The sequence below is a fragment of the Microtus ochrogaster genome, chromosome 5 (assembly GCF_000317375.1).
Source record: "Microtus ochrogaster isolate Prairie Vole_2 chromosome 5, MicOch1.0, whole genome shotgun sequence".
In the NCBI taxonomy this organism is placed as follows: Eukaryota; Metazoa; Chordata; class Mammalia; order Rodentia; family Cricetidae; genus Microtus; species Microtus ochrogaster.
Genome location: NC_022012.1, coordinates 39,713,801 through 39,728,800, shown reverse-complemented (window position 1 = coordinate 39,728,800; position 15,000 = coordinate 39,713,801). Strand labels below are relative to the sequence as shown.

The following is a 15,000-nucleotide window of genomic DNA, read 5'->3' as shown; positions in this document are numbered from 1 at the left end:
TCAGGCCAGTGAAAGATTCCGTTCCCAAAACAAAATGGATGAACATCATGAAGGGCAACACCCAGACCGAAGCTGACCTATGGCTTCTACACACGTGCATGCACACACGCACTCGCACGCACATGAGTGTGCATACTCATTAAGATAGCGTCAAATATCTCTACTGATGGCTTCCTGTCTCCACTATTCTTAGCTCCCCTTTCCTGTTAATCCCACTCCAATTTAGGGGGTGGTTGTCCACTATCAGCATTAGCACTTAGCCCGGTTCTTGTATAGGTGCTTATGGCTGTTAGTTTTCAAAATGGGTAGATTTTTGGCTTGGGCTTAGGCCTATGTTGGCCCTATGGGCCAACTGGGAATTCATGGATAGCATCCCTGAACTTGGGGGGTGTTTCTCTGTCATGTGTTCCTGCAGGAGTCAGAGATCCTTGAACACTTGAAGGACCCACAACTCTCAGAGTCCGAAGCTTCTGTTTCTAAGTCTTTCCTTGGCCTGGTGAGTTGCAGTGAGCCTCAGTGGGGCAGAATGAGAGAGCCTGGTGTTTCTTTTCCCCCAGAGATGCAGTTTACCAGTGGTCACACAGCTGGAAAGTGGGACAGTTAACCCTCAAAGTTATGTAACATGAGGGCCGGGCTTGTTGGGGTTTCTGTCCCACCCGGTACCCCACAGCCAGCAAGTCCCAAAGAAAATCACAGAGATCTCCATAAGTTATAAACTGATTGGCCCACTAGCTCAGACTTCGAATTAGCTCTTATAACTTATATTAACCCATTATTTTTATCTATGTTAGCCACATGGCTACGAAGGCATGGAGAAGGGCAGGTAGGATTAGGTAGGGAGGGCTTGGAGCAGGTGCACTGTCAGGTTCCTCTGATAACAAGTGGGTAGGAAAGCTGCTAGCTCCATAGGGCAGGGTGGGTTCAGCCACTGTGTTCCAAAGCCTCCATGCTACCTGACTTACTTGGGAGCTTTACAGAAGATTTCTGGGCTCACCTGAGCCCTAATGAGACCAGTAGTCCTTCTGGCTGCTCCCATTTGGTATAGATCAGGGTCAGGGATTGGCTTGGTTTTAGTTCTCAGCAGTTTCTACCTGCTGGCAACCAGTCCGACAGAGGAAGGTCTAGTTCATACTTCAGCCGTCATGTTGGATTGCGGGTGGTACTAGATACCCTGGCTGACTGGCTGGCAGTGCGTCCAGCAGGGCCCAGCCTGTAGCTGCCTCCTGTTCTCAGGGTATGGAAGAATGGAGCTGCAGCCGCTTCCCAGCATGGACAGAACCATAGGTGCAGTCTTCTCTGTGGTCCTCTGGGGCTCTAGCCCTATTTCCCGTGCTCTCATCTTTCCCAAGGCTAGGAACAGGGAGGGCTTTAGAATTACACTACCTTAAGTTGTGTCCATCTCTGAATTATTTTGAGGACTAGGGACGTAGCTTAGTGGTAGAGCACTTACCTAGCATATGTGAAACCCTGATTCCATCCCCAGCACCGGAAGAAAATGATACAGCTTCAGATGTCAGTGACGTATAATAAACTGCATATCTACAGGGAAAAATTTGATACATTTTGCCATATGTATTCCTTTGAAGCTATCATCACTGTCAAGATAATAATTCCCCCTTCCATTGCTGGGCATTGAATATAGGGCTTTGTATATGCTAGGTGTGTTCTACCACTTAGCTGTCTCAGCACCCTGGTCCCTGCCCTTATAAAAATAAAACCATGTAAGCTACTCAGGCTTGTCTTAGACTTGCAATCCTCCTGCTTCCACCTTGGGACTAGATCTTAAAAACAAAACTCAGGGGCTTAGGTAAGGCTGGGGTCCTGGGGTCCTGAGAAGTGTTGGGTTAGAGGCTTAGCCTTGCTAAACGCTTGTTTTGCTCTGCTTTCCAAGAGTGCCACCACGTCCGTCCCCTGTTGGGGTCCTCTTCCTTTTCTGGGGCTAAAGCTCTAGGGAGAAGTAAAACTCTCCTGAAGGCCCACTGTCCGGCTTTCCCCAGGTTATCCCTTCTCTGTCAGGAAACTGCTTCGGTTTGTTGCAGAAGTACAGGATGTGAAGCAAGAAGGGGGCAGACGGAATGATGTGGTCTGTGGCCAGCTCCAGTCCGCCCCTGTAGCCTCACGGTCCTGGAGTTTTTTGTGGCCTTGGACTCCTTTTGAGCTTTCATTGCAGTCACCCTGTTTCGTTACTTAGATTTTAGTTTGTGATGTGCAGTTGGTCTGTGCGATCATTTTCTTTGAAAAAGTGAGAGCAGGGGATGATTGCAGGCAGGTGGTTTGCGGGGAAGATTCGTGGTAAGCGGAACACTAGAGGGGACTGATTTGGGCTGGGGAGGGTGTGCTTGCCTGTCACTGTGTGCAGGCTCTGCCCAGGCTGATGCAATGAAGAGTGGCAGCCCTGGCAGGGAGCCCTTCTGCTTCAGGCTCTGAAACGTACTCACAGGTGGCATTGCTAGTTTTCATGTAATTTGGGGGAGCTGGGTTTTCACGCAAGCCTTGGCCTTCCTTTCCTACCCAGATGACAGTCAGATCAAATTCTGGTTCAGGCTGCCAGAGGAGAATGCGTGTGAGGGATGTAGAGGGCTGGGACCCCACTGGGGAAGACAAAGTAGTCTGTCCTTCCCTACCTCTCCCAGTGACCTCTGAGTCCCAGAGCAGACGCTGCTCCTGTCAGGAGGGCCAGCCCTGGAGTGGGGCTGTCACAGAGCTTTTCTTGGCTGAGGGAGAGGATGGGAGAGCAGGAACTGGTGTTGTGGCCTGGCTTCCTTGGCAGAAGTTAGGTTCATATGTAGGACATTTTACCCTTACCTGTGAGCCACGCTTTACCATGTCATAGTATAGGAGTCGCCTGAGGCAGGACGTTCTGGATCAAAGAGTGGATCCCAAACTGACATCACCACTGCATTTCTTTAGGAAATATTTGAAATCATCAGAAATTGCCTTTTTTTTTTTTGAACCAACTTGCTAAATTTGCCTAGATACCCGAGATGTAAAATAAGATTTGAGCGTCTGAGAGTTTATTTTCAAACAGATGCTGTAATAGCAGACTGTGGGGCAGGGGGCTCATTGTTTCCTGATGGAGCTCGTGTCCTAGAATGGAGCAGTGGGAGGAAGGCCGCTGCCCTCCCCCAGAGTCAGGCACCCTCCAGTTTGGGGCATAGCCTCCCTTCTCCCACCTAAATTCTGGTGTGTTTGCCCACTGCCTTTGGTCAGCCTATTTTATTTTGGCACCCCTATACCACCAGCCCTGATGAGCCAGGCCTCGGTGAATTTGGGTGTCCATGGAGATCCTTGCCTTCTCCTTGCAGCTAGCAGTTCAGGCTCTAGGCAGCGGGCTAGGCTCTTGGGTCCTCCCTACCCCCACCTCTGGCTCCTGTTTTTGTGTGTAGTGACTATATTTATTTGTCTCCTGTTCCAGCTGTGGGCCAGGGACTTAGCCAGAGCTTAGGAAACTGCATTCTACAGTAGACGGACATGTTCTGTGTCTCAGTGTCCTGGCCTCTCCAGACGTATCATAGTGCCCCTGTCCTGAGTGTCTGACTCAGGATAAGAGACCCTCACAGTGCATAGCCCTCTAATGCATTTCTCCCTGACTTCTTGTGTACAGGCCCAGGGGTTAGGTCAAGAACGAGATGACAGCCAGTCCAGCAGAGCTGAGCCACAGAGCAAGCATTCCCAAGTCTCTGAGAGGTACAGTGGGAGGCTGTCCCAGGGACCCAAGACATTCTGTGACATCAGGGTGGTGTGGGCTTGGGGAAAATTCCTGGTCTTTATGGTTGGCATTGGTTTAGTATGCCCTTGCTGGAAGACAGATGGTGACCCGGCTGGATGGCAGTACGAGTGTGTGTGTGTGTGTGTGTGTGTGTGTGTATGTGGGGTGGGGGTGGGGGTGGGATGAAGCCTGCCTGTGGTGGTGTGCTGTGACAGGAGTGTGAAGTGTCACTTGGCAGGACTTTGCACATGGCCCTTTGGTGAGTCCAGGGCTCTGTCCTCTTTATTGGTTTGGGCTGATTAAGCTGGATTAAGCTGTGGAGTGTCTGGTCGTGAGCCAGGGCTGAAGTGGTCTTTTGGATGTCTGGAGAGCCATGTTCTTAGGGACTGAAGCACTGCATTCTGAGCCAGGGTTCTTCCTGTGATGGCAGAGGTGGGGAGAGAGAGAAAGAGAGAGAGAGAGAGAGAGAGAGAGAGAGAGAGAGAGAGAGAGACGGAGAGGGAGACGGAGAGAGAGGTACTGTGACATAGAGATGATTGTGCAGACTTTCTGTCTCTCTCACACACAACACACCCATAAGTGTGCATGTGTGTCACACATGCAGTCACACATGCAGTCACACATGCAGCAGGACAACCTCCTCCTCAGCTCCCCTGGTCTCATCCCGTAAAAGGAGGAGGGCTACCACCCAGCAAAATGAAGGGTGGTAGTCGTGGCTTCTTGGATCTGAGAGAGTGGTCTGCACTCTTCCTTCTTTGTGTATTCAGTGATGCTTGCTGCTCTGGCTACCTTCTGACCACTTGAGTCTGGCATTACCTTTCCCCATTTATTTTTATTTTTTAGTTTTATTTTATGTGTGTGATTTTTTTTCTGGGTGTATGACTGTGTACCTGGAGCCTGAGGGTATTGGATCCTCTGGAACTGGAGTTACAGATAGTTGTGAGCAGCCATGTGGGTGCTGGGGATTGAACCCAAGTCTTCTGCAAGAACAAGTACTCTTTTTCACTGAGTCATCTCTCCAACCTATCCTTGCCCACTGAAATTTTTTATTTGATTTTAAGTGTGTGTTTATGTATAAGTCTCTGTGTGTGCCTCTGTGTGTGCATGTATGTGCTCTCATGAATATGAGTGCCCACAGAAGCCAGAGGTGTAGGATGCCCTGGAGCTGGAATTACAGGCAGTTATGATCCATCTAACACGGGTGCTGGAAATCGAACTCAGGTCCTTGGAAGAGCAGTACAGATGCTCTGAACCACTGAGCCATCTCTTCAGGACTTTCTTTCTCCATTTTCCCTTAATTTTTTCATCCCTCCCGGTGATAGTGAATTCTGAGGGTAGACATACATGTTAAGGTGATCAGCTGTTGGACCAGGCAAATCCAGCAGGGTAGTTGAGAGCTCAGCTGTAACCCTGCAGGAGAGAGCTGAGGGGGAGGCTGTCGGGCTGCACGTGTGACCACTATGTCTAAAGCCTCTGTAGGTGTGCAGTGACCCCTGTCCAGATGAGGAGGGACTGGTGCACGCTTTTTACCACACACATTCTCTTCTTGCTTTCCGAGTGATGGCCTGACCCTGCTCCTCTGGCCGTCCTGACCAGGTTATTGTTCTCCATTTCTGTCAAGGGAACGGCTCCAGAGTACCCTGCACAGTCAGGCTGTGGAGGAAGGACCTCTGCAGACCCCGGAGGGGCAGCCTGAGTGGAAGGAAGTAGAAGAGCCTGGAAAGGGCTCTGTAGCCAGCCCCACCCCACTGGCTCCCCTTCAGAGGTAAGGCTGAGGAAGACGGGTCCCTGAGGGTGGTGGCCCTTCCATGTGTCATTGTAATAGTGAGGAACAGAGACAGGAATGAGAATGGTTGTAGACAATGTAGCCAGAGTGGCAGTGGCAGAACAGCAGAAACCGGGGGTACCGGGCAGGGTTGGGTGGTGAATCTGCTTCTTCGTAGTTCTCAATCTACAGCTGAAACTAGGGTAGCCAGCTTGATGGGGGAGCCATGGGAATGCTTGAATAAGAGTGTTCCTCCTCCTGCCAGGGCACACTGCTATTGTCCTGGCCACTGCATTCCTGCTAGGGACCCCTCCCTTGCAGCTCCTTGCTCATCCGCATTTCCCCAGCAGGCATTAGCCCACCTCTAGTCTCCAGGCTAAGCTGGAGCACTGTTTTGTCCCAAGCCCAGCCAGAGGGCAGTGCAGGGCCCCTGGGTCTCCTGAAGCCAGATGGGAGGACCTTTCTGTCCCAGCCTGGTCTAGAGCCCAGGGTGTATTTGCCAGTGCCTCTGTTCTCCTGGCAAAAGGAAGATGTTGTCTTAAGATTCATACAGTTGGGGGGCTGGAGAGATGGCTCAGAGGTTAAGAGCATTGCCTGCTCTTCCAAAGGTCCTGAGTTCAATTCCCAGCAACCACATGGTGGCTCACAACCATCTGTAATGGGGTCTGGTGCCCTCTTCTGGCCTTCGGGCATACACACAGACAGAATATTATATACATAATAAATAAATAAATATTTAAAAAAAAGATTCATACAGTTGGAATGAGCCGCAGGGGAAGCTGAGCTGTAGCCAAGTCCAATCAGCAGCATCCACTGAACACCTGCTGTGTGTAGTGCTTTCTGGGTGATGGGACCATCTCTCTTCCCATGCGGGTGGGAAAGTTTGGTCTTCACTTCAAATGGCTGGGACAGAGGGGGATTGGGGAGTGAGGCAGGCAAGTTTCCCTGGGGCTGCCCTCCATGTCTTGCCACAGCTCTTTAACCCCGAATAGGCTGTAAGCCGAGCCCTTCCCTTCCTAACCGGCTCTAACACAGCTGCTTCTTTATTGCTTGCAAGGGAGCAGGTCCTGAGCCTGCCTGCTTTCTCTGAGAGGTCTGAGGAGAAGCACTCCCAGGCTGAAGAGCTGGGTCTTGGGCAGCAAGAGGCTGAGGAGCCTGAGGAGAAGGTGGCAGTCAGCCCCACCTCATCTGTCTCTTCAGAGGTGTAAGGGCCAGTTTTATGTGTCTGTTCTGTCTTCCAGTGTGTGGACTGCTTGAGTGCCCGTTCCCCTTGAGTGGTGGCAGGAGTGGAGTGAAGGATGGTTCATCCTTGGTGCTCCATATGCAGCTTTGAGGGCTCCACTAACCACTGATCCTTGCCAGGTCCGAGCGTGGGTGAGGGGAACCGTGCGGCTCATTAACGGGAACCACGAAGCACGAGTTTTCTCAAACAGATGTGGAATGTTTTAGAAAGGAGATAGGGGCTTGGGGTGGGGAGGGTCTTGCTGGCGAGTCACACAGTGAGCAGACTTGCTCCCGAGAGCCCTGACTTTTGACTTTAGGCCTGAGGTAGCTGTGCCAGGCTCTCCCTGAGTGAATGAGGGGTGCAAAGGCCCAGGGTTGTTGAGCAGTTTTTCTGCTGGTGACTCACTGAGAGCTACCCAGGTCAGTGAGCTCATTATCTCGTGGCTTCATCTCATCATCCTAACCCTGCCGGAGTCACGTGGGCATGCAGAAACCACATTTTTTTCAGACGGTGAGCTATCATGCAGTGACGAACATGGCTTTCTCAGGTCTCCTAGGAGACTGACAGTGAATCAGGGCATTGTTCACAAGGACAGGAGCTGAGTGTGAGAGAGGAAGCTAGGTAGAGGTCAGGGGATGGTCCCAGGCCCTCTGTGGGGAGGCCAGAAGCTCGGCTTAGCTCTTCTCCAGACATGGTGACTGCCCAGTGCCCCCACTTCATGTTTCTTCCTGTCTCAATGATGCTGTCCCTCCTGAGGTTTCCAGACGTTTGGCCCCCTAGGCTCAGTATGCCCCACCCTTAGGCCGCACCTGCTTTTCTTTCCTTGAGTCTTTTCCAGTGGGAATCGGTTGTTTTTCAGAGTGGTGCAGGAGTTCTGTATCGGGCAGCTGAGTCCGAAGGGTTAGGCCGTAGACGTCATCACCTGCATCTTTTATTAACATTTGTGGGATAGTAAATGGATCTAAGCCACTGGCTGGCTGTGTGCTCTGTGGTAGAGTGTTTATTTGTCTAACATATGCAAGATCCGATTTCAATTCCAGTACTGCTGCAGAGAGTCCGGGTATCTGACTCTCTAGCTTAGCAGAAGTACCCTCACTTCTAGGAACGTTCCAGGGGACTGCCTCCCCCTCCCTGCCTTCCCACCCTTGCTTATCCCTGTGTATCTCTGAGTTACTTAGTGTCCAGCCTGCCTTGCCTCCCGTGACTGGAAACTGGGTCTTACAGAGGTTGATACCTGAGCGGTTGGCCTAGAAACCAGACCCACCTCTTCTTTCTGAGCCCTCAGCTTGCTGTCAGCTCTTTCAGGCATCATTCAGTGCTTTAGACCTAAGCAAGGTGTTCAGGATAACCAAGTCTTTAAACCAGGGAGGCAGGAAACAGGCTCAGTTGCCTATGCGTCAGGTGCGCAGGCAGGCTCACTGGTGTGTTCTGATGTCCCATCTTCCTGCAGCATCTGTCCCTAGGGCTACACACAGCTATGCAGCCCACAAGGGAGACAGACATTAAAAGGTACTGTCGCTGGGAAAAGATGCTTTCTGCCAAGGTTGGAAATGAGTTGGAGGGTTGATGAGGCAGAGAGCTGGGAGGGGAGGCCCTTGTGGAGGGCAATATTCTCAGAGGAGAGAGCATCCATGTTGCTGTATCTGCATCAGCTGGCTGTGGAAGGAGGGAGGGGACAGAGTTGGGAGGAGAGAACTGATAGCGTGACTTAGGCTTATTTTCTGAGTTCTGACTTTAGAAATAGGGAAGGACCGGTCTTGACTGTATTTTCTGTCTTTTTCTCACTAGTATCTGTGGGCTGCAGTGGGGTTCTTCACCCCGTACTCTTCTGCCATTTTGATCTGTCCCCTCCCGCTGCCTTCCATCTGCTACACCGCTGAGCTGGAGGGAGGGGTTTTAGGGCTCTCAGTTGAGGGGCTGGCTCTCCTGGTTGACTCTCAAGTGGTTCTTGGCTTCAGCTCCTGCCCACATGCTCCTGCTGGATTGAGCCACGGCCAGTGTGTAGTGCCTGAGCACTGTGCAAGGAGTGTTTCTGTGCCAATAGGTATTGGAATGTGAGGCTTAGGCACCTGGGAGTGCATGTGCCGCCTGGCTTTGAAGGAAGGAAAACACTTTATCCTGATACTCTTCATGACTGTTTAGACATACAGTCCTCTGTGCACTCAGTTGACTCAGTTTCTCACCAGTTCCAAACATTAGCATAACCATGAGCTGATGACAGCGTTTCATCGCGTTTGGCCCAGAAAGCACCCGGCTCCTTTGGCAGCAAGGCAGGGACTTTGTAGCTTCTTCTGCGGTTCTTCTACGTGGCCTTGGCCTCTGCTTGATTTGGGAGGCAGAGAACAGACTGGGGGACCTATTTCTGAAATGAGCCTTAAGTAGTAGGCCGAGCTATAGTAGGGACATGGAGGCAGGATTGCACCACCCCAGGGGAGAGCCCGTGAGGGACAGACTTTCCATCTCTGCCCTGCCAGAAGCCACCCCTCAGCTGTTAGGAGCTGTCCCCCTCCTAGGATCCTGGATCTTATCCAGTCCAGGCTTATTCCATAGGACAGATGCTCACTGTGTCTTACTGCCAGCCCCTGTGTGACCTGTCTGGGGGCTCCCCATTAGAGTTTTGGTGTAGCTTTTGGACCTTGTGGGCTCTAACACTGTAGTGGTAAGCTGCCCCTTTCCCTATGCAGGCAAACCACAGAGCCTGCAGCTCCCCAAAAGCAGTTCTCAGAGGCTAAACTGAAGGCCACAGAAGAGGCAGTGACCCAGGAACTGAAGGAAAACCAGAGGCGGCTGCTGGAGTTGAAGAAAGAGAGGCAGAAGCAGCTGGAAGAAAGGCTGTGGCGAGAAGAGGAGGAGGAGGAGGAGGAGGAGGTGCAACGGCTTTACCAGCAGAAGGAGAAATCCCTCAGGTCTTCTTCCTCCCAGGGCAGGGGTGTGGGGAAGGAGGGACACCCTTTTTCTGTGCTGACCTATCTGGGATGCCTACAATCTCACCAAAGAAGCTCCTAGAAACCTTTCCCAGAAACTTCTGTTGGTATTGCATTGAGTGCCCAGGGAAAACATCTCTGGCCTGGCTCCTTTGGTAACAAGCGAGACTGGAGAGGTGGTCCTTCAGCTAGTCTTTCTGCCCTGGAGTAAAAGCAGGGCTCTGCTCAGAAGAAAGGGGTGAATGGCTACCAAGAAGGTAAAAAGCAGCGTGTCATAGCCCTCGGCCAGGCCTCTTCAGAAACATGTGAATGTTCTTTGCTGACCGTTTAATGCCAAGGCTTGTCCCTTTAGACAGAACGTCTAGGAGCGGTTGAAAGTTATTATTTTTAGACCATAGATCGCAAATCTATGCCTAATTTTGAGGAAACAAAACAGATAACCATCACCTTAATGGTGGGAGGTCAGGTTCAACCTCTCATTAGCCCAGCACAGGCTCCCTGTCCCAGGGTCCACCCTCTGTCACATCTTCTTGTGTCCACGAGTAATATCCTCTTCCGGCCAGCTAAAAGGTCAGGGTGCAGCCAATGGCTTCCCTTAGAGTACAGCACCTCCAGCCCGAGGGTGGCTCCTAAGGGCTCTAAGCTTGTGGAGACCAGGGTGCCGGAGCTGTCTATCTCAGGGCCTAGAACATGCTAGTTGCTCCCTAAATGGCATTTCTTGTTTTGATTTTGGGTAGAAATGCATAGTTTTAACCAGTAATAACTAAGTGATTTCTCTGTGGGTAAGAGCCTTGTCTGGCTTTCCTTGAAGCTGTTCTTCAGGGGACTTTGGTTTCCCTTTCCACACAAACTTTCTTGGGTGTGGATCCTCCTCCTCACCACTGACGAGAAGGTCTTGCCCTTTTGTTAGGTGTGAAAGGAGAGCTTGCGTTGCTCTCAGTTCCCCATCAGCCCGACATTCATGTTGGCTGTGTAAATTTTGCCATGGAAAAAAAGGGTTTTGGAGTCCAAAAGGAAGGATTTGTACTTTGCTCACATTTTTCCCCCTTACCACAGAGGAAGAGAGTGATATAAATAACTTGAAATAGGAAATAATCCCAAGTCTGCTTTGTCTCTGGAATTCACTGGTCTTTTGAATCATGTTTTCCTTAGGATTGAACTATCTAAGTGCACTGCACACATCCACTAGTCTTGTGTGATCTATGTGAGGAGCCCCCCCCCCCAAAAAAAAGATCTCGTTTGTAAAAGTAGAGGTATATTTGCTTCAGGTGAAATGAGGGGTATCACTGGTCAGATAAGATGCCTCTCATGGACATGTAAGGCTTGCTCATAGTTTGGGACTAGGTGATATTACACAAACCCAACACACTGATGGAACAGCATTTTATATCTGTTACTGTATTCTGTGCTTGATACAGAAGACAGTATCAGTTAGATGTGGTAGCGTAAGCCTGTGATCCCAGGCACTTGGGAGGTGAAGGCAGAAGGATCAGGAGGTAAGGTCACTTTTGGCTACATAGGGGATGTGAAGCCAGCCTAGACTAAAGGAGACCTGTCCTTTCCCCCAACAGGGGGCAGGAATTTTTTCTTTTTTTAAGTTTTTTGAGACATGGTTTCTCTGTGTAGCCCTGGCTGTCCTGAAACTCACTCTGTAGACCAGGCTGACCTCAAACTCAGAGGTCCACCTGCATTTGTCTCCCAAGTGCTAGGATTAAAGACATGCACCACCATTGCCTGGCAAGAGGCAGGGTTCTTTTTTTTTTTTTTTTTAATATTTATTTATTTGTTACATATACAATGTTCTGTCTGTGTGTATGTCTGCATGCCAGAAGAGGGCACCAGACCTCATTACAGATGGTTGTGAGCCACCATGTGGCTGCCGGGAATTGAACTCATGACCTTTGGAAGAGCAGGCAGTACTCTTAACCACTGAGCCATCTCTCCAGCCCAAGAGGCAGGATTCTTATTCTGAAGAAATTCCCTGTTTTGCAAGGAAAGCAGATGGAACAGATTAGTTACGAGGTACCGTGATGCACGGTACAGGGCAGCTTGCGCTAAGAAAGGCCTGCATGCAGATTGTAAGGGGAAAGGCGAATTGATGAACTTGCCTGTTGGGCAACGAATAGGATTTTGTCAGATAGAAATATGGAATTTTGGCTGAAGGACCAGCATGAGCAACAGTCAAGGGGCAAAGAAAAGGGCAGAGATCTGGAGATTTGATGCATTTGGTGTGCCCAGGATAGAGTCTACTGATGGAGGGGTGAGGTTGGCTATAACCTTCTTTGAGTGAATACCTTGTCCAGGAGGATAACCTGTAGGTGGAGGGGAACCTCGGACCAAGCAGCCTGCCTTTTGTTTCCCATGGCAAGGGTAGATGGAAGTTAGGTTCATGAGGAACCAGCATGGATGAGACATTGACTGATGTCCAGTACTGAGTGTGGTTTGTGGGGAGGCTGAATTGCATGGATCCTGAGTCCAAGAAAGACCTCGGTGGTCACTCTCACCAGCCTATATCTTTCCTTTTCCCTCAGCCTCCTGAAGGCACAGCTGCAGAAAGCTGCTGCGGCAGAAGAGGAGGAAGAGGAGACTCGGATAAGAGAGGAAGAAAGCCAGAGGCTGGCCCGCCTCCGGGCCCAGGTGCAGTCCAGTACAGAAGCATTTGAGAACCAAATTAGGTGAGTCTACACTGGGGGCTGCCTGGCCTGGGGCAGTGACCTGAGTGCCCGGGATTTTTCCCATCCCATTCTGTCTGCCCAGAGCTGAGCAACAGGCTGCCCTCCAGAGGCTTCGAGAAGAAGCAGAGACCCTCCAGAAGGCCGAAAGAGCCAGTTTGGAACAGAAAAGCAGGAGGATGCTGGAGCAGCTGAGGGAGCAGCTGGAGGCCGAGGAGAGGAGTGCCCAGGCCGCCCTGAAGGCAGAGAAGGAGGCCGAGAAGGAGGTGGCTCTGCGGCAGCTGAGGGAGCAGCTGGAAGGGCAGAGGAAAGAGGTGAATGAGCCGAATCAAATCTGCTCCCTCGACACAGCGTGCAGAGTATGAGAGGGGCTCGCTCCAGGTTGGGGTGCAGGCAGGGGAGCTGACTCCCTGAGCCCCCTATGTGGACTCGCTCTACTCAGGGCAGATGCTCTCCCTGGTCTCTGCAGCAGCTGTCCAGGGAAGTGTCCTGTGGATTTGGGGAGCTTTTGCTATGGAGGAGCTGTGGCCAGAAGAGGGCTTGACATGACGGTGCTGGTGCTGTCCCTGTCGCTGTAGGCGGCCGCAGTGGCTCCTTTCCCCGACTGCTCTGGAATAAGGGACAAACCCTTGCACAGGTTCTCCCCTCGCCTCATTTCTCCTCCCAGCATCACGTCGGCCTCCAAATTAAACTCCCAATATTGGGCCACACAGAACTTTGCTTTTGGCGAGAGCTTTGGTAGTTAGACACCTGATGATCTAGATCAGGTTCCCAGAGTCTACTTTGACCTCCATCTGGCCTGGCTGCCTCATATTTTCATATATGTGGGTTTGTGTATGTATCTGCAGGCTTGCTCAGGGTCATGTGGAAGTGGTGACCGTGGGTTTGTGTATGTATCTGTGGGCTTGCTCAGGGTCATGTGGAAGTGGTGACCGTGGGTATGTGTATGTACCTGTGGGCTTGCTCAGGGTCATGTGGAAGTGGTGACCGTGGGTTTGTGTATGTACCTGTGGGCTTGCTCAGGGTCCGTGTGGTAGCGGTGACTGTGGGTTTGTGTATGTACCTGTGGGCTTGCTCAGGGTCCGTGTGGTAGCGGTGACTGTGGGTTTGTGTATGTACCTGTGGGCTTGCTCAGGGTCCATGTGGTAGCGGTGACCTGAGGTTTACTGAAAGGCCTCTATGCTGGCCTTGTTCTACCTCTCTGTCAGCTATAGACTATAGGGGCTGAGTTATTTTAAACAAAAGTGTCCTTGTGATTCTCCTTGGCCCCTTCTTTACACAGAGCAAGGTGGTCCTCTGAACCCTGGCTTCCCTTGGTCAGTGCCTGGCCAGCGCCCTTCCCTGCTTCTCACAGTCCCTCTGCTTCTCTCCAGGCAGTGGCAGACCTGGAGAAGGAGCACAGTGCTGAGCTGGAGCGGCTCTGTTCCTCACTGGAGGCCAAACACCGGGAGGTGAGAAGAGCGTGGCCTGGTCTGAGGGGGCAGAGCCTGGACCCTCAGACCCCTTCATGCTGGGTGGCACAGGAATTCAGCCCCACCCTTAGCCAGTAGGGAGTGAGTTTCCTTTCCCCTCAGGATGCTGGGATGGGTGCTTAATCTCTGGCAGTGAGTCCCTGTATAAAGGCTCCACTTCTGAGGTCCACGTTCTGGTGTATGTGCTGGTATCTCCTTAGGTGGTCTCCAACCTCCAGAAGAAGATAGAGGGGGCTCAGCAGAAAGAGGAGGCCCAGTTACAGGAGAGCCTTGTGTGGGTAGAGCAGAGAGCTCACCAGAAGTTTCATCAGGTGACTGAGTATGAGCAAGAGGTGAGTGCTGGTCTGTGTCAGCTCCACTAAGGTCTTCTGGGCTGTCTAGTCTGAGTGGCCTCCACTCCTTCAAAACTAGGACCTTTGGTGCTTCTAGGCCCCCGTGTGCCTGTAGGAAGGGGTAGTGGTCATAGTGTGTTGACCACTATGCTTTGGTGCTCTGTGCGTATTGGGGACAGTTCATGTGTAAGACCTTCAGGTCCCCAGGCCTCGGCACTCTCAGTCTGTGAAGCTGTGTTCCTTCTGTCCCCCTTCCAGCTTAGCAGCCTCCTTCGAGACAAGCGCCAGGAGGTAGAGAGGGAACATGAGAGGAAGATGGACAAGATGAAGGAGGAGCACCGGCAAGCCATGGCTGAAGCCAGAGAGCGATACGAAGCTGAGGTAGCTTAGACGCCTCCCTCTCCAGCAAATGTAGACACAGGCACACCAATTGCCGTTCTTCTCAGCTGCAGGCATGGGGAGGGGGAGATCTGGAAAAGGTCAGAGGAGCTTTACTTCTCTGGCATCCTGCAAAGACAAGGTCATTGTTCTATCTTACCACTGAAGCATGAGAAACCCCCTCCCCTGTTTCCCAATGAGGGGTGCTTCTTTCCCCACAATGACCGTACTTTGTTTAAATGGTAATGATTACTGACACTACCAATCCTTTACCAGGTGCCAGGCACTACTTTGAGCTCCTTAGCCACCCTCTTGCATTCAGTCCTCGCGGCAGCCTTGGGAAATGTGCGCGCCATCATCTTCATTTTGGAGACCTGGGGAATTTAGGCCACCTTCCCAAGCTGTCTGACTACACAGCTTTCAGTTTTAGTCACTCCCGAAGCCACGCCCCCAGGGCGCATGGGATTTCAGGACAGCAAGAAGGAGACAAGAGCCCAACAATCGCTGGATTAGTTACTGCCTA

General features: G+C 51.5%; 1 protein-coding gene across 2 annotated transcripts in view; it reads left to right on the top strand.

Moving 5' to 3' along the window:
• Positions 1-15,000, top strand: part of Cep164 (centrosomal protein 164) — a 71,089-nt gene that overhangs the window by 46,751 nt on the left and 9,338 nt on the right. The window contains exons 2-11 of one of the 2 annotated variants that reach the window (XM_026779128.1): positions 416-496; positions 3,605-3,687; positions 5,331-5,474; positions 6,532-6,678; positions 9,384-9,605; positions 12,155-12,298; positions 12,381-12,609; positions 13,669-13,746; positions 13,968-14,099; positions 14,358-14,480. In XM_026779128.1, coding sequence (XP_026634929.1) covers positions 416-496; positions 3,605-3,687; positions 5,331-5,474; positions 6,532-6,678; positions 9,384-9,605; positions 12,155-12,298; positions 12,381-12,609; positions 13,669-13,746; positions 13,968-14,099; positions 14,358-14,480 — 1,383 coding nt within the window. The remainder of the gene's footprint in view (positions 1-415; positions 497-3,604; positions 3,688-5,330; positions 5,475-6,531; positions 6,679-9,383; positions 9,606-12,154; positions 12,299-12,380; positions 12,610-13,668; positions 13,747-13,967; positions 14,100-14,357; positions 14,481-15,000) is intronic. The other variant, XM_013346295.2, reaches the window with a different exon arrangement.